This window comes from Thunnus maccoyii, chromosome 13 (genome assembly GCF_910596095.1).
Source record: "Thunnus maccoyii chromosome 13, fThuMac1.1, whole genome shotgun sequence".
Lineage (NCBI taxonomy): Eukaryota > Metazoa > Chordata > Actinopteri > Scombriformes > Scombridae > Thunnus > Thunnus maccoyii.
In genome coordinates this window covers 6,235,379-6,254,460 of record NC_056545.1, presented here as the reverse complement: position 1 = coordinate 6,254,460, position 19,082 = coordinate 6,235,379, and the positions used below count along the sequence as shown (strand labels likewise).

Sequence of the window (19,082 nt, the reverse complement as noted above, 5' to 3'; positions counted from 1 at the left end):
ACTTTTTAACTATTTTGTATCCTTTTTTCTTATTTAACCTGTAAAGTGTGCAGAGATCCCTCGAGTCTAACGGGTGATCTAATAACGAGAGGTAAACTATCTCAAAGTTCAGCCGGGATCGCAGCAAATTCTTGTTTTAAGTCGAGCTTTGAGAACATCCAGTAGACATTGGTCAGCAGATCTGAGAGACTACAAGGACACAGCGATTCAGAAATGTACTCAGGGGTTTTAGTGTGTAGAGCCTGATAGGTGATAAAAAAAAAAAAAAATCCTCATGTTGAAATCTAATCTCCACCAGCAGCCAGTGGAAAGAGGCCAAAACAGCTGCATTTTAAACCATCTGCAGAAAAGCTACAGCTCCTTGGTTGATGAGGGAGTATAATGACTGAATAAGTTGTGAAGAAATAAAAGTCAAGTCAAACTTTATTTATTTAGCGCGTTTCATACACAGAGCAACACAATGTGCTTTACATAAAATGACAATACAATCGCAACACAATTATAAAAGTGCAGAAGATAAATTTGCATCAACAGGTGTTAGTGCAGTTATACAAGAATCAGTGCAGAATATACAAATATCAAAATATACAAAACACACACACAAAGGTCTCCGCCATAGACTGTGTGGGGGCCTCTCTCAGGTCCTTCCATCTAGCAACCTGCCCTGCAAGCATGGATTAACTTCTCAGCACTTTTAAAGATAAAATATGTCTGACCATAGAAATATGTCTTAATTGGAAAAATAAAAGATCGCTCAAGTTCCTTAATATACAGTACATATAAAAATCTGGACAAGTGTAAAATGTGACACATACATTTCTAGTTTGCAGCTTGATATCGGAGGTTAAAGGTCTTACAGACTGCTGCAGGACATTCTGAGCATCCTCAGGGCCAATAATGTTCTTTTGTGCAAATTATGCCAATATAATGGCTATTTGAGACGGGTTTATTGCTCTATAATGATGCAGCTGACTTTGGCTTCCTGTCTTGCAATTGGATTTCATTTTACATGTTGGAATGGATTTTACAGTTTTATAGATGATTTTAATGATTGACCATATACTTTCTGGTGTAACAAGAATTGTAAGGCTAATTTGCACCTGGTTTGAAACTGAAATATTTAAAGATGACATCATAAGATCATTACTTCCTTCAAAAAATTCCATCTATGATCATTTTCTTCTTTCTATTCTAAGAAATGTAAGTGGAAGTATCTAATAAACGGATTTGAATTCCCAAATTGGGTTTTTTTTAGGTAATTTTGTAAAGCAGTTGTAACATCTTCCCTCTCCTTCACTTCCTGCAGATACTTTCAGTGTCTTCCCAAGTTTGGCCTCTTTGCTCCGATCCATAAGGTGATCCGCATCGGCTTCCCCTCAACCAGCCCGGCCAAGGTGAAGAAGAGCAAGCGAGTGGCCATGGGAGTTTCCTCTCTGGCCCACAGCCCCAGCAGCTCCTCCATCAGTTCAGTCAGCTCGGTGGCCTCCTCTGTGGGTGGACGACCGAGCCGAGCTGGACTGGTAAGATAACGGCAGTGTGCCTCGAATACATTACTGAGAGCAGTATAGAGACAGAGCGCGACGCGTCATACTGTGAAAACCACGCCCACTGGAGGGGAAAACAATCAGCACCATAATATGCAACCGAGGGCTGAAAAGCTAACAAAATGCCTGTAGCTAGCTAAAAACTTAAGATTTCAGCATGTCAAAGGATTATTTTAGCACCATATGTCTATGAGAGAGGAAAAGGTAGTTAATAGCATATGCTGAAGCTCGTTACATGCTAAGATGCAAAACATGAACGCAAGGGCTGACATCACATCTACAGTAGAGACCACATAACAGGCTGGCATGACACTTTTCACAGATGATATGGTGACTACAGTTTGTAAACACAGACGGGGAAATTACACACACACAGACATGCAATCATTTCCCATTCAGGCTCTTTTTACACTCAGCATCACAGCTGAGTGCAGGTTAGCTATTGCTGTGATTTAAAACACAGCATACCTTTCAGTTAAACAGCTATTATGTTCTTACTTTCATGCGTGTTAACTGTGACTAGCAGCGCGTCCAGATATATGTGTCGATTTTACAGAGGTTTTTGAGCTGCGGGCCGTCCGTGCAGCTCAGGTCGGGTCTGTCTTTTCTACCGTAGGCACACAGCGCTGTATCCACTTCTGTCTTCTTCAGTTTTTCAGTTCGGGAGCTCGGTAGTGCATTCCACCTCACAGCAGCTTTTAGGCATTCTTCTGTTGTTTGTTAGTTAACAGAAGTGACAAGGAGGCATCTTCACTCGATACAAAATCAGTGGAGACTAATGAATTGTTTTCCCCTCTGGGGTGGGTAGGACTTAATTGCGCTCTGTCTCTATCTGTTTGACTTGTTCATGCAGAGTGACATGCTGTTGAAAACTCCACATTTTGGGAAATATGCTTATTAGAGTTAGGAGAAGATAAAAAAAAAAATCAATACCATTCTCATGTCTGTACGGTAAATATGAAGCCAGTGCTGTTGTAACCGTGAGGTCACCAGACAACTAGCGGAGACTCCAGGAAGTTTCTGCTCCCAGTCAAGAAATAGTCTTGCACATAACCTCCTGTAAAACCAAGTCCTCTTATTTTTACACTTTGTTTTTGTACAGACAAGAAATAATATGTTAATTAGTGAGCTTTAGAGGTGTTGTGAGTGGATTTTGCTACTCTACGTTTGTTTGGCGCTACGCTAGGCTAAGCTAACCAGCTGCACAAACATGAGAGTGGTATTGAAAAAGCATATTTCCCAAACTATTCCTTTGAAGAATAGAACAAGTAGACCAGAGTTACAAGGTGCTTCACAGGTCCATTAATATTATATCATCATCAAAATACATTTGAATTCATTATAATTTACCTTTTTATCTGGTAAAAAGGGACTTTCAGTTGAAATGTTTTTACTTTCTTCTGGAACAGGTTTCAATACCAAAGATTCTTCTCAAGTGTTAAGATTTGAGTTTTTATTTTATGTTGTTATATATTCTGTCTCTGAGATGATGAATTGGTTCCATGTATAATGCATGAAATACCCCCTTTTTCCGCTGAGCAATTAGGCTCTGATCCACTGACAATGAAATTTGCTTCTTCGTTACAAGTTTGGAGTCCTTCAGCTGAAAAAGAGCTCAAGTAGCTCCTTCTACACACTGTGTCATTAAGACTAATATCCTCAGGGATGGTTGGCAACTAACTAAAATAAATGGAACATCAGGGTACTTCACATTGATTATAGCTTCTGGTTTCGAGCCAGATCTTGGACACAGAACCCTCCCCTTTACTTTCCTTAATTGTTGGCAGCCAGACAATGTCAGACAGAACCTCTCTGAATTATCACGCTGACCACGCTGCACAAAATCTTCAGACTGTCATTTCTAAAGATCTTAGTTGTACCACGATTAGCTTTGTTAAATGCTACAAAAGGAGGCACTGTCCCTAAATTGAATCTAACTAGTCTAATTTGCAGGCAATTAGTATATACACAGAAACACCACACATTTAACAAACCTCAGTCAGTCAGTCAAGTACTGCATTTATGGATGTGAATAGTATTGAAATATTAATAACATCCAGCAAAGTATAGATTACTCGCCTGCAATAGATAATAGAGGCGCCCACACTAAAGCAAGAATTTATTACCTTAGTGACATCACTATTCTCATGTATGTACCAGACAAAAACTTGACAATTCAGACTTATATGTGAAATCCTACAGCTTTTTTATGTCCATTAATGTTATCTCTAATAACCACTTTTGGCTTTTAACAACCCTGTTCCGCTGAAGACGACTCTATTCTTTTTATTATTCCGTTATACAATAGAAGCTACTGGATTGAGCTGATCTCGTAGGTGAGGCGGGAACCTTTTCAAAGAGCACACTCTAGTGGTCAAAGAAGGTGATGCATCTTTCAAGAATTTCATTGATGCTTGTGGTTTTGATGTTGTGGATACTTTCTCAAGCAGTAAAATATTCTGAGACAGAAGGAAAACAAACTTCAGACAAAAAAGCTTTTAGAGATTTATATATGTAGTCTGAAACCTCCTGTAGTCAGTATTTTATAGAATAACTTGTCATTTTCATGTCCTAGTATTCTTAAAAGGAACATCAGTGTTTCCACAATAACTATTGCACAATTTCATTATAACAAAGCCTTGTTTTCTTATCCATAAAAAGCTTTGCCTTCTCATGATGATGAACCAGTTCATCTGCAATCACATGAAAGCAATGTGTTGTTGTGTCAGATTCACAAAGTAGTTATCCCATGACCATGTGAAACTGGTTTTCACAGATAGTTTCTCTTAATGAAAATGAAATGTTACTTAGAGATCACAAGAAAGCAAAGTGTTTCATGTTGAGATCACAGAAAAGCTGGTTTTCATGATCATTAAATAATTTTCTCATGATCTTAGAGAAAATAAAATTCCCATCCGTCCGTCCATCCATCCATTTTCTGCCGCTTATCCGGGACCAGGTCTCGGTGGCAAGGTCTCCCGGTAACGCCCTCCAGCATCCCCCTGGGGCATCCCAAGGTGTTCCAAGGCCAGAAGAGACATGTAATCCCTCCTGCATGTTCTGGGTCTGCCCCGGGGTCTCCTAGCAGTTGGACGTGCTAGGAACACCTCCAGAAGGAGGCGTCCAGGAGACATCCTAACCAGGTGCCCAAACCTCCTTTCGACGCGAAGGAGCAGCGACTCTACTCCAAGCTCCCCCTGGATCTACGAGCTCCTCACCTTATCTCTAAGGCTGCGCTCAGACACTCTCTGTAGGAAACTCATTTCAGCCGCTTGTCTCCACAATCTCATTCTTTCAGTCTGGTTCTGCTCTTTCTTCACCACAACAAACAACAAACAAAATAAAATTTGTCCGAGAAAAAGACATGTTGACCACTACCTGATGTGATCTGACCTTGACCTTTCCTCCTTTGCATTTTTTTTCTTTCTTTCCCACCCTTTCCTTTGCCCACGTTTCTTATTGTTTTATGCTTTTTCTTTCTTAAGCTGACAGAAACATCGTCACGCTACGCCCGGAAGATCTCGGGTACCACCGCACTCCAGGAAGCCCTGAAGGAGAAGCAGCAGCACATTGAGCAGCTGCTGGCCGAGAGAGACCTAGAGCGAGCCGACATGGCCAAGGCCACCAGCCACATCTGCGAGGTGGAGAAGGAGCTGAGCGCCCTCAAGACCCAGCACGTGCAGGTACGAAACAGACGAGGTGATGATCTGTCACCAAATAACAGCTGTAAAGACGTCATACCGGTCTTATGGCATTCATTTTGTCATATTTAACATAAACTAATAATCTGTCCAAGGATTTATCTTGACATGTTGTTCAGTATATCTTCGTATACAAACAAATATCTTCTTCATGACCACAGTATGTAACAGAGAATGAGAATACCCTCCAGCAAGTCAAAGCCATGTTGGCCAGCACACAGAAAGATAAACTGGAACTGGCCAATCAGCTTGAAGAAGAGAAAAGGTAATATCACAGAGTTGTCACTTGTGCTCCCTCATGTAACAGTGCTAGTTCCTAAATCTAAATGTGAATTATTGTTTTGTATCATATGTTAAAGTATCAATCGGCCTTGACAAATATAAACTGATATGTTTTCTTCATTTGAAAACAAAATAGTTTGCTTTATGTGGTATAACTTTCTTAATTTATCTTGTTTTTTTAATCCAGATACAAACAGAAATGTTAAAATGACAACTTGTGGTTTTAGGAGGAGTTATGTACATTCGGTATACATTGCAGTGACTCTGTACAGCCACCCAGAGTGTTGTCGTCACAGTGAAGTTGTGCCTGTACAAAGACCAAAAAAAAACAAAACCTGTGCTCACTGACCTAATCTGACAACCAGAGACACTGCACAGAAGTATTAAACGGATAAACAGTCCAACACATAACTTCCCCTAAAATCAGAATCATTGTCGTTTATATTTACATTTCTTTTTGTGTCCTGGTTGAACAGATAAACAGAACCAGTCAAAAGTTTGGACACACTTTCTCATTCAAGGGAATGGGAAGGTGTGTGTATATAGATATGAAGGAGATATATCGGTGTAAACAAGACTGTTTTAGAGTTGTTGGTAGGTTTATTTTCTCACTTAGAGCCAAAAACAGATCTTAATGCTAAGCTAGGCTAATCTCCAGCTAACACACAGATAGTAGTCTTCTCGTCTCAGTCTTCCTCATGCTCTCGTCTCAAGTTGTGATTTCTGCAAAACCAGAGAAATCACATGACAATCAAATATGAATTGTATACATGTATGTAAGCATGGGTGCACACATAGCACCAAACCTTACTGCCCGTCCACTGTGCGGTTTATCTGACAGTATTAGTTGCAGCTTAATTTAGTCTGTCTCTTAGTTCTTTATGGTTCAAATAGTCAAATCAATGATGTTTCGATTCTCCTTCTTTTTATCCTCTGTGCCACATCTTACACAACTTATTTACAGGAAAGTGGAGGACCTCCAGTTCAGGGTAGAGGAGGAATCCATCACCAAAGGAGACCTAGAGGTATTTATCAGCATTATCAATACCTATAAACTCTATGAATAATGGAATGTGTGTGATGGCTCATAATGATATTCAATGCATCCCTTTGATATCATTACCCAGAGCAGGTTGCATTATGTTTCAGTAGATAGTTCTTTATACTGTATAACCGAACAGCACTGTCAGCGTAATAAAACCCTGGAGATCAGGACAGGGAGGAAGATTTATAAAACTTCTACATGCAGAGAAGATGATTGTGTCTTTGGGACAATGGTTCGGATGCACAAAAGCAAAAATGACTTGAGAACGCCCGCGTCTCACTATTTTTTTCTTTTTACATACAAAATCGGTTTAATGTGAGGAGCTCAGATTAGTTCAGTTTCTTGCTCAGTAACACCTCAGCAGGGATGATGATTTGGACCCCAAACAGTTGATTGACAGCTACTCCACTCACTACGCTGTCTGCACATCCCAGCAGTACAGATATTAAATGAGAAGAGAGATTGTGGCTTTCAGTTGCTGCATATTTTAGGGCAGAAGTCAAACAAAAGGTGAGGATTTAAAAACTGTGAATATTTGACTTGAATCTATTTTTTAAGCTCTGCAGAAAAGACTGAAATCCATTCTTTAAGGTACATTATCTGACCTCTCTTCTGCTTGTCTCTTGAGAAAGAACCCGAATGGAAGATAAATCTAATTTGTTCACTTAGGAATATGACACTGCTCTTGTCTGTTCCTGCACGAATGTATACACCAAGAAACACATTTGTCATTGCACAGTCTGAGGTATGGTAACTGAAGTATTATACGTTTTTTTTAGCCCTAAAAACTTCTAATTAAATACTACAACTGCCTTCTTTATAAGCTTGCATAATTTTCCAACACTGTCTGAAAGCCATGTTTACACAGGCTTGACTGTTAAAGGATAGAGCTGGCGATAGTTTCGAAGTTTCTTATTGTCAACAAATCACATAAAAAGACCAAAGAAATGTGTGTTGAGCTCATCTTTCAACACTTTCTGACTTCCCTACCCTGTTTATGGCACTCAGCCCCAAGTTCACTGATTCTAATGAGGACATAAATCTTTAAAAATAGCTCACAAATGTTAAGTTTCCTGTTTAAAAATGACTCAATAATTTACTAAAACAGCTGGGGCACTGTAGCTCTAAGCAAACATTTCTCCAACAGGAGTAATAGTCCATTTGTATGGGACTATTTTCAGTAGCAGATTAATACACATTTGTTGATCTAGTCGTTATTTCCAGCAGCAGGACTGTGTGTATACGTTTGATTAAATAAACTACATGTCACCCAGTGCAACAGTATGGCTCATAAATCTGTTTTTAATAGTTTTTGTACAACAACAGAGGTCGAGAGCACAGAGGAATAAGCTTCGGGTACACAGACAATACTAATGAGATTAATTGATTGTTGGTTTTGGTCTTTTCATGTTGACAATAAGAAAAATACAGAGTGTTACCAGCCTTAAATCATAACCATCTCTGGTTTTGCAGAGCAGTAATACAACAGAAATATCACATTAACAGCCACATCACATAACTAAGAAATCCCAATAAAAACTTTGAGAAAATATGACTTAACGTTCTTAATGAGAATAAATGTTTCGATTGGATGAAATATAATGATTAAAATATGAAAAAAACAGCATGTGGATGTTCAGAACATGATCAAAGCAGTTGTTTAATTGTATGAGTGCATCATGCATTTCATTCATGCAGGACGTTCAAGGCTACGAAAGGACCATAATTCATGCATACTGTCAATCACTTGTACTCAGTTTATTCACAAAGTTTTGTTCCTCAGAACTTCATCAGGCAGGATTCATCTTTACTTTTTGTTCATGAAGCTTTCCTGATCAAGCGTCATTAATAAAGTGAGTACAAATGATCGACAGTGTATCGTTTTTCGGTCCTTTCACAGTTAGTTTATTATCCGATGCACCCGTTAATAAGATTTTATTGAGTATGAGAGCTTTGTAGTGCATGTTAAAGGTTATGGCTCAGTACAGACTGTAAGGTTTACACATGACCGGTGTGTTACAGAGTTGTCTTAACTGCAAAGTGCACTTTTTTTGAAAGAGACTTACATCCTCAGCCTCTTCTCCTCAAGTCTCCACATCATATGATCAACTCATCTCAGAGTCTATACTGTTTCAGTGCTGCTGTATACAAAGCTGCCATCTTATCATCTGTTGACTGTTCTGATCTCTTATCATTCCCCTTCGAGTCTTTATGGATCTCTTTCCCTCTGAGATTCACCCCCTCCCCTCCCCCTCCCCCTCCCCCCTCTTCTTTTCTATCACTCTTTTTTCCTTTCTCTTTGTGTCTTTTTGTAGACTCAGACAAAATTGGAACATGCCCATATTCGTCAGCTTGAGCAGAGCCTGCTCCTCGAAAAGTCGAGAGCAGAGGCGCTTCAGAAAGAATTAGAGAAGAGGAGGGTAAAAAAAGCACGATCCCTTTGCCTGTAGCCACTGTCCTGTGTGGTTCTGCACCTGTTTGCTTCTAGTTTGACTCACAAGCTGCACAGGTCAAAGTCATACTCCACCTGTCTTTGGTGTCCAGATTTACATCAACGTGAATGACTGAAAAATTACTTCAAATCAATAAACATACAAGGAGGAGGGATACGCCTACAGTACATGATATACAGTATAGATAACACAAACATACAGGTGTGATGCAGGACCTTTAACTAGTAAACTGAATTATGCAAAATATGTACTATAACAGATAATACAAGCATATTAAGGACTGCCAGTATAAGTGACATTTAGCCTACATAGCCTCTCCTCCTTTTAGGCGACATTTCAGAGTTTTTACAAGCTGGGAAGCATTTCCTTTACGCCAGAAGCATTCTGTTAAATGCCAGAGCACATAACATGAAAGTATGTCATAAAAACATGAAAGTAGCTTCCATATGGCTTCTCTTGTTGGTCTGAGAAATTATAACTCCAATATTGTACTATATACTGTACACTGCACCTATAATTCAGTTCAGATAGCTAACAACCATCAAAGTTTGAAATTACATATATTTGATTTTAAGGGAAATTAAACAATTGTTAATATTAAAAGCCTATTGTTAAAAGTATAAGACTGGTGTTGTTCTACATTTTTCTTATTGTAATCAAATCCCTCAAAAAGACCAAAATCAATAATGCATTAGTCCGTCTTAATTCCCCAGCCTGTCTGTGAGATGTAAACCTTTAATAACAGCTCACAATATATAAATGTCACTTTATAAAAAGGCTAAATAATTTCCTATAACTGCTGGGCACTGTAGGTTTTAGCAAATGTTATTCGAACAGAAGTAAATGGTGCATTTACGTAGGAACTATTTTAAGCTGCAGGGTTAATGCACATTTGAGGCTCCAGTATTCTTCAGTATTTACAGCAGCAGGATGATGTATGTGGGGTCAAATCAAAACTAACTACAGTGCCCATGTTCATAGTAATGAAGGAACATGTCAACTAGTGCAGAAGTGCAGCTGATTGATATGTTTTTTTTTATGAGGTATACGGAACAAAGGAATATATCAGGATTTGTCTACACAAGCAATTCTAAAGGATCAATTCATTGTTGGTTTTGGTCATTCAAAGAGACTTACTGACAAATAGAATAATATAGAAAAAAATATAGAATATCTACAATGTTATCCTGTAAAATATGTGTCCAAAATATGTAAAATGTACTTCGTTCTATGGGGAGTGTGGGTGCCTTATGTACCGATTTGTACATATTGATTACATAAAGTCAGAAATAAAGCCTGAATGCCAGTAGTGGACGGTTGCTGCCCTTCATATCTTCACCATCATATAACGCTCGTCACTAGAGCTTCCCGTTTAACATTCGCCTCTGATAGGAAACATAGTGCTTCAGCTTTTCACATCTTCTGTTGCAGTAGCTGGTGTTGATTTTCTTTTTTAAATGGTGATTTATCTTTTTTCTTTAAAAGGTTGGCTCACGGATCAGTTGCCAGCTGCACTTTAAGATGCCAGGACATAACGTTTGAAATAACATCCCTCCATTTTCGTGGGTGAACCTGCCTAAACTCCACGCTCATTTTTGAGCACTTACGTAATTGCTTCACTGTTAATGGAATTCATCACTGATTCTTAGATTAGTCATTGCGGCAATATCCATTTACCATCGGTGGTTTAGTGTAGAAAAGGATGTCCTTTACATCGCTTTGACATACAGTGCTGCACTCCAGAGACGAAGCCTCTTAAATAATAGACTACGGTATCACAAATCAAACCATACAGGCTTGTGCTTTCAATTTTCAGGCATCAAAAGATAACAAAACTCTTTGAAATGCTGGATTCCTATATGCAGTAAGGTCTGCTTCTGCCAACAGGGAAGATGCACTCATGATGCAGTATCCTTGAGGTTGGGTAAGAGAACCAAGGTGACAAAAAGATTTGATCTTGTTTTAGCTTTGATCCGCCGCTGAGCTATCTCAATTCTTTATTTCAAATCAACTTCACATGCTGTCAAGGACATTAACCTTGCATAGGCTCCTTTTACTTCTTTACTCCTGTGTGATGTGCCGTAATCTGAATGCTATTCAGGCAACGTCTTTGATATGAATCAACTATTGACTCTGAGGTTTGGTAGATTGTTTTCCCAGATGGTTGAAATTAACATCTGTGCACTGTGCAGCAGGTCCTCCTTCTTAATCTTCTTTTTTTATTTTAATTGGATACAAGTGTGTGGATGATGTTTGCAGTTGTGTGTGTGTGCAGTGTCACTGTGTGGAGGTTTGCTGTTGGCTTTATTATATTTGCTTGGCTGCTTCTAGATGATCAGAGAATGGCTGTGCTCTCCTCTCATCTTCCACTTCTTTGCACATACAGTGAGTTGCACAGATATTTGGACAGTGACACATTGATCTTTTGGCTCCTTAGTTTTATTACTTTGGATAGAAATGATACAATGACTGTAACATTTAAGTGCGGACTGCCAACTCTAATTTTAGGACAGCTGTATCATATAAAGAGTATAATGGTTTGTTTGGACTTTTGATCTTCTATGAAATGCAAACCCCGAGCGCTGCCAGTACTTTGATGATGGCACTCTTCTAAAATAATAACCAAGTGTACTTTTGGCCAGCGAGAAAAAAGGGTACTGGAATGCAACAGCCATATTTGAAATGATTAAGTCAGAAAACTTAAAGCTGCACTAATCAATATTTGTATTTTCGCAAAAGATTAAATAATTATGTGTAATGTGAAAGGGGTTGCCCATACTGACAAGTCCACAGAGAATTATTACCTGACTCTGTAGTTCCCTTCACCTCAATAGAGTGTTTTAGCATATTTTAGCTCATTGTTTTGGGCTTTCCAGCCAGAAAACTCTGCTTTCATTAACCTAGTTTTCAGCAGGCAGTTGTTTTTAGTGAAAACACTCTGATAAACCCACTGTGTACTGGACAGAGTTAGCGATGAGTTAGTGAACATAGCATCTAGCCGCTAAAGAGCCATACATTTTTCTCAGGAAACGAAAACAGAGCTAAAAGGAGAGTGATTTGCATTCATCAGTGGCCATAAAAATGTCTCCAAATGAATGCAAATCGTCCTACATTGTTGTTAAATGTGTAAATAGGCAATTGTTTCACACCGTTACAACTTAAAAGGTGACAACATTCAATCTCCTTTCCACTCTGTTTTCGTCTCCACCACTTCCTGAGGGAAATATCTTTCTCTTTAGCAGCTAAATGCTTCACTATGGTCACCAACTAGATGCTAATTGCCATTTAGTGCCAGTGAGAGTGAAGAAAAACAGTGAAGTTGAAGACCAGAAAACTAAAACAATGACTTAAAAGACACTATAAAGCTCTATAAATCTGAGAGGAGTCTCTCTGTAGGTGTAGCACTACAGTTGATCCCTTTAACACTATACGTAGTCATTTGAATTAATGTTATTATAAAATTATTGATTATAGCTGCTTTAAAAAAATATCCACCTACCAGCACCACTAACATTACTTTTGTGTTTAATCTGTACACAAACTAAAATGTAAAAACGACATGATCATTTTCCATGAATGTTCATGGAAAAATCATTTACTTATAGTAAGAGCTGCATAAATACTCATGTGCACCATGAAATCTGGTTACCATGACAAAGGCTATAGTTATGTGTAATTGACAATATCCTGAAAGTCAGTCTTTGTGTCATCTTTTATCTAAGATGTACAGCAGGGAGCCAAACTTTTAAAAAATTTGTCACTGTCCACATACTTTATGTAATTTATTTGTACTGTATAGTCACTGGAATGCACTTGACTGTTTCCAAATCCTTGCAAGGACCTACAGAGATTTCCCTTTGATTTCCTTTTTCCTGAGGCCTGATTTCTGCTCATAAAGTCAGTGTCACCTTTTCTTTGGAATGACGTCATTTTGTTGCAGGGTCTTCCACCCGTTATTGTAATCAAGTCATTCTTTTGAAAGGCTGGCATCTTTCTGCTATAGTGATAATCGGAAAAACTTTTAAGAACCGGTGATGGATGTTGTTTCTCTCTCATCAGCAAACCACAGTTGAAGAGCAGAGTCGCATCATGCAGCTGGAGGAGGAACTCAGCCTCAGTAGAGCTGAGATCGCAAGCCTTCAAGTTCAACTCAGAGTCCCCGACTCGAGCTCCCAACAAGCCAACGACAGCGACGCCACCCCGGGGTCTGACATCAAGCCAGAGACCCTCCTCCTGCGAGAGCAGCTGCTGTCAGCGGGCCGCGAGCACTACAAGGAGAGCAGCGAGCTTAAAGAGAAGTACGAGACGGCATTATCAGCAAGCCAACAGGAGGTAGAAACGCTGAAGGTGGTGGTAGATAAACAGAACCAGGAGATCAGTGAGTTGAAGCAGAAAATCCAACAGGCCACCAAGGAAAACATGGAAATGATGGACACCTGGAAGGTATTCTCCTGTTCTTTTTAATCCAATGCTGTTCAAACAGTTCAAACTTCAGAAAGAGCAGTAGGGTCATTTCAGTAGAGCTCTGTGAATAAGTAAATCATGAAAGTATGTATACTGAACTCATTAGGGGTTTTAAAGGTAGAGAGTTATAATTTCTCATATCTTTTTATCAAATCTTTTCAAATTTGAATTCGTTTTCTCATTTCAATCAGTTTGAATTCATGGTTTTTCAAATGCAACTTATACACCCAGATAATTCTTCTCTCTGTCCTCTGCAGTCCAAATTTGACATGTTAGTGAGCGACCACCAGAGATCTTTGGACGAGCTGAAAGCCTCACTGAGTAGTGATCACACTACTCCAGCAGGACCAGAGCAGGATGCTCAGGAGATGAGAACATCTCTGGAGAGCCTGAAGATGGAGCACCAGCTGGAGATGGAGAATCTCAAGGCCAAACACACGATCGAAGCCGCCATTTTGACAAAGGAACGTGAAGACCTCAGCGCTCGTCTGCAGGAGGCCAAAGACCAGCTGGCCGAGGGAAACCAGACATGGAGGACCGAGGTGGAGGCCAAAAGCGGAAAGCAAGCCCTGGAGGACGCTACAGCTAAGCTCCAGAAGGCGGAGCAAAGGCTGGCAGAGATGGAAAATCTTCAGATGGAGCAGGACAAAAGCACGGAGGGGCTGAGAGAGAGACTGGAGCTGTCAGAGAAGAAGATGATGGACTACCAGGCCCTGCAGAAGGCCCAGGCAGAGAGCCAGGAGGAGATCCAGAAACTGGAAGAGAAGCTGAGGGTGACAGCGAACCAGCTCCAGGCCATCCAGGCAGACCGCTACACATCCCATGATGCAAATGTGAGTGAGAAGTGATAAGAAACAAATCAGAAATCCAATACATAACTTTATGTAGCACCAATCATTGATATGCTGGTATTGCTTTAATTTAAGTTCAACTCCCTTAACACTCTCTCCTTTTTCAGGTGATAGAGGATAATGAAATTTCAGATGAGAAGATGAAGCTAAAACAGAATATCGAAGGTGCAGTGTCCTCTTACTTATTTTGTTATTAACTTCTTATTAGAGTTTTTTTTAAAGAACACATGTAAACAAAAGTAGCACATAGGAGCAAAAAGTGCGAACCAGACAAAACACACCCAAAAAACTGACAACAAAACATATATATATATATACACACATATATATATACATATATACATACATAGACTCACTGGCCACTTGTATCAGGCTGGACCCCCTTTTGCCTTCAGAACTGCCTTAATTGTTTGTGGCATAGATTCAACAAGGTGCTGGAAACATTCCTCAGAGATTTTGGTCCATGTTGACATGATAGCATCACGCAGTTGCTGCAGATTTGTCGGCTGCACATCCATGATGGGAATCTCCCGTTCCACCACATTCCAAAGGTGCTCTATTGGATTGAGATGTGGTGACTGTGGAGGCAGTGAACTCATTTTCATGTTCAAGAAACCAGTTTGAGATGATTTGAGCTTTGTGATATGGTGCATTAACCTGCTGGAAGTAGCCATTAGAAGATTGGTACACTGTGTTCATAAAGGGATGGACATGGTCAGCAATAATGCTCTGGTAGACTGTGGTGTTTAAACGATGCTCAGTTGGTACTAAGGAGCCCAAAGTGTGCTAAGAAAATATCCCCCTCACCATTACACCACCATCAGCAGCCTGAACCATTGATACAAGGCAGGATGGATCCATGCTTTCAAGTTGTTTACTCCAAATTCTGACTGTACCATCCTAATGCTGCAGCAGAAATCAAGACTCATCAGACCAGGCAACATTTTTTCAGTCTTCTATTGTCCAAATTTGGTGAGCCCGTGCCAACCTGTAGCCTCAGTTTCCTGGCACCCAGTGTGGTCTTCTGCAGCTGTAGCCCATCTGCTTCAAGGTTCACCGTGTTGTGCATTCATTCTCTGTAAATCCTAGAGATGATTGAGCGTGAAAATCCCAGTAGACCAGCAGTTTCTGAGATACTCAAACCAGCCCGTCCAGCACCAACAACCATACCACGTTCAAAGTCACTTAAATCACCTTTCTTCCCCATTTTGATGCTTGGTTTGAACTTCAGCAGATCTTCTTGACCATGTCTAAATGCGTAAATGCGTTGAGCTGTTGCCACGTTAACAAGCAGTTGAACAGGTGTACCTAATAAAGTGGCCGGTGAATGTATATATATGTACATATTTATATCAACCTGTATTATATCTGCACACAAAAAAATAATAATTCAATTGGAAGATATGCACTCAATCTAAGTATTTTTATTATTATACACTCAGGCCTTATTGTTGACACATGGGTAAGCCGTCTTGACCAATGTTCATTAAAGACATCAATCTTAGTTTAAATTTAATTCTCTCAATAGTGTATATACTGTAGGGGTCAATCCATTCATTTATGTTTAGTATGTCCTTCTTACTATAAGCCATTTTCTGATCAAAGCCTTTTTGCATGACACTAACACTCTCAACAGGTATTTATCTGGCTTTGCACAGTGAAGCTCTTCTAGATCCAAGTCCTCTTATTTTAATACTAACCACATTTTCATAAAAAAACTAATTCTTATACTTGAGTTGCTATTTTTACTTATGTTTCTATATTCTATTCCCTGTATTACTTCCATTTGTTTAAGCATTTATACATTTCAGCTAGCCTAACTCTGTAGCTTGTGTCAGCTAGCTTGGTAAAACACAGAATTGTTGTTTTTACTCTTCGCTTTTTGTACAGATTAAACAAAAGATATAAAATGTGTTAATTAGTGATCTTTAGAGATGCTGGTAGTGGATTGACAGAGCTAGGCTAGCTGTTTCCCCCTGTTTCCAGTCTTTGTGCTAAGCTAAGCTTTAAGGGAAACCAAATAATTGTGGCAGTAAAAATACAGAAATAGTGAAACTAGAATTAATCAGAGAGGGTAAATCTCTGCCAGTATTCAGCAGCTCTCAATATTCTTGTCTCTTTAGTAAATCAAGATTATACTGTACATGCCTCTATCACTGTTTCATAAATCCGGTTCATAATGATGATGGTCTAATGAATCACCACAAAAATCACTGCTTCCTTGGCACAAAAGATCAGTCTACCAAATATTGAAACTGAAATTTAAGTCAGTCTGCAATCAATAACAGTTCAGTAAATTATTATAAGTGTGCTACATGATTTCAGTTCCTCACTACAGCTGTTCCATAAATTCACCACTTGAAACTAAAATACAATGATTTTTTTTTTTTACATTATTTCTCACAATTTGTTTTTTAAACAGGCAAATTCCTCTCAAATCATATTGACTTTCTCTAATTTTAAACAACTTTTGGAAACTTTCAGGTAATAACTGATTTTTAGCTCCAAACTGTTTTAAAGACAACCAAATCTTTAAATTTTAGAGCCTTTAATTTAATAACGTGAGTTTGTTAGTAGTTTTGTGTACAATTCTTTTATCTTTCTTTTGAAACATGAAGATTGGATTTGTATTTATTTCATATGTATTTCCCTATAAGTTATATATGGAACTATAAGGAACCAATATAAGGTATATAAATTATATAACTTCATTATATAATATAATGAAACTTGAAAATCTTTAACTTCATACAGTACTGCAATTGACTTTGAATTTTTTGCTTTGATATAATTTATGTGTCTTCCAGCATAATTTATTATCCATTATCAAGAAATTATGATTATGAATTATGATCTCCTGCTAAGTGACAGAAACCTACACAAACATCAGGAGGTAATACTGTATGTATGCATTATGAAGACTGTTACATTTTACAAAGAGCCTGCATCAGTGCTCTCATTGTGATTTCTTGATTTCACATTTGACATCACATTTCTTCCACACTCCTGGTTTGAAGACACTTTCTGTTGTTTTCCTTTTTCTTCAGAAACAATGGAGAAGTTGCTGAAACGGGAAAAAGAGGTCTCCACTCTCACTTCCCAGGTTGAAGCCCTCAAATCACAAATCGGAGGTAAATATCATTTTCCAGAGCATGTCCACGAGCAGCCAGCTACTTTTACCTTTACTCTGATGTCCTGCAGGTCTTTCATGAGAAGAAAAGTAAATGTTTAACTCTCCTTAGAGGGATAATTCCTTTTCAGATACTACAATAGTGCTCAAAATAGTTTTGTGTGTTCTGTAGGAGAACAGTGTGAGGTTCATTTTCCTTACAATGTTAAAACAAGGCTAAACTTGCTACTTGCTATAAAACATTTCCTATTAATTAGCCAATTTGGGGAAAAAAGTCAAATTTCTCTATATATAAACTCATTATCTGTATCATATTTACATACCCGCCTTCATTAGCGTCATTCTATCAGCGTTGCTCACTTTGTATGTATGTGCAGTGCCCGTATGTGTGGGGTGACTGGAGGCTTCACTCAATTTCCCGCCAGTCAGACTGAGTTCACCGTGTGGTGGTTTGCGTTCATCTTCACTGTTGCATTCTTTGATCATCTCTGAGAAATCCGTCGGCCGACTTTTCTTTTGAAAAATGCAAAGTTCCATCACATCAAAAGATCTTCGAACACGCTTCATATAGTTCAGATAATCAAACTGACACACTTTGAAGAATAGATTGGATTTTTATACTCTACCGACTTTTTTAATGAATGCATAATGAGACAGACTTCACAAATAAAGCATTAAATCATCATTTGAAATTGATTAGTGTAGTTGCTGCAACATCAATTTTACATGCTGTGTGTATAATTCCTGAAGTCAGTAAATGCAGAATAAAGGATCTCTGTGATTATCCACAAATTACTGCCTGTGGCTCTGTAATTAATGCACCCACAAAGACATTACAGTACATTGTACAATAATGGACACGATATCAGGGTAGAAGTTTACCGCATTAAGGTTTATTGGAATAAATGAATAGATAAATGAAAGGCACCACAAAGGTGCTGCTGCAGCAGGGTGAAGAGGGAGTCCACAAGTCCACATATGCCTGCCAATCAGATAATAATAATAATAATAATAATAATAAAAAATGTATTTGTATTGCACCTTTCATGTGAAGATGTAGCTCGAAGTGCTTGAAGTTTGCCTAAAAAATTAAAGTGAAAATAAACCATAACAATGAGTAAAAAAGTTTGATCACAATATGATAAAAGTTACAATAAAGTTACCCCAAATTAAAAGCCAGATAACAAAAATAGGTCTTTAATGTCTTTTTAAAAATACCAGGGGGGTTTGCTGTTCCAACATCCAAGGCGAGGGTGTTCCACCGTTCAGGGTCATAAAAACAGAAAACATTTTAAAAATTGGTTTTGCACTCTGTAACAGCTGCATTAGTGTGTGAAAGATGCTAAATAAATAAAGTGTATTATTATTATTATCATCATTATTATTATTATTATTAAAAAAACATGAATCACTTACATAATACGATGCAGCACTATTACTATTAATCTACCCAAAGTATCTGGAAATTGGCCGCACATTGAACTACAACCTTCAAATGCTCTTTCATGTATTTGTTAATAAAAACAAACAATATAATATGCTATAATAATATAACACTAAAAAAGAAGCCAGTCTGCATAATGCATAATTTTACTTTTGATAACTGTTGATA

General features: G+C 38.5%; 1 protein-coding gene across 3 annotated transcripts in view; it reads left to right on the top strand.

Annotated features, from left to right (window-relative positions):
• clip2 (CAP-GLY domain containing linker protein 2) overlaps positions 1 to 19,082 on the top strand; it is a 49,382-nt gene that overhangs the window by 20,390 nt on the left and 9,910 nt on the right. The window contains exons 5-14 of one of the 3 annotated variants that reach the window (XM_042430123.1): positions 1,307 to 1,520; positions 5,030 to 5,227; positions 5,407 to 5,510; positions 6,492 to 6,552; positions 8,888 to 8,992; positions 10,913 to 10,963; positions 13,085 to 13,468; positions 13,747 to 14,322; positions 14,448 to 14,505; positions 17,388 to 17,471. In XM_042430123.1, the coding sequence (XP_042286057.1) occupies positions 1,307 to 1,520; positions 5,030 to 5,227; positions 5,407 to 5,510; positions 6,492 to 6,552; positions 8,888 to 8,992; positions 10,913 to 10,963; positions 13,085 to 13,468; positions 13,747 to 14,322; positions 14,448 to 14,505; positions 17,388 to 17,471 (1,835 nt within the window). The remainder of the gene's footprint in view (positions 1 to 1,306; positions 1,521 to 5,029; positions 5,228 to 5,406; positions 5,511 to 6,491; positions 6,553 to 8,887; positions 8,993 to 10,912; positions 10,964 to 13,084; positions 13,469 to 13,746; positions 14,323 to 14,447; positions 14,506 to 17,387; positions 17,472 to 19,082) is intronic. The other 2 variants (XM_042430124.1, XM_042430125.1) reach the window with 2 other exon arrangements.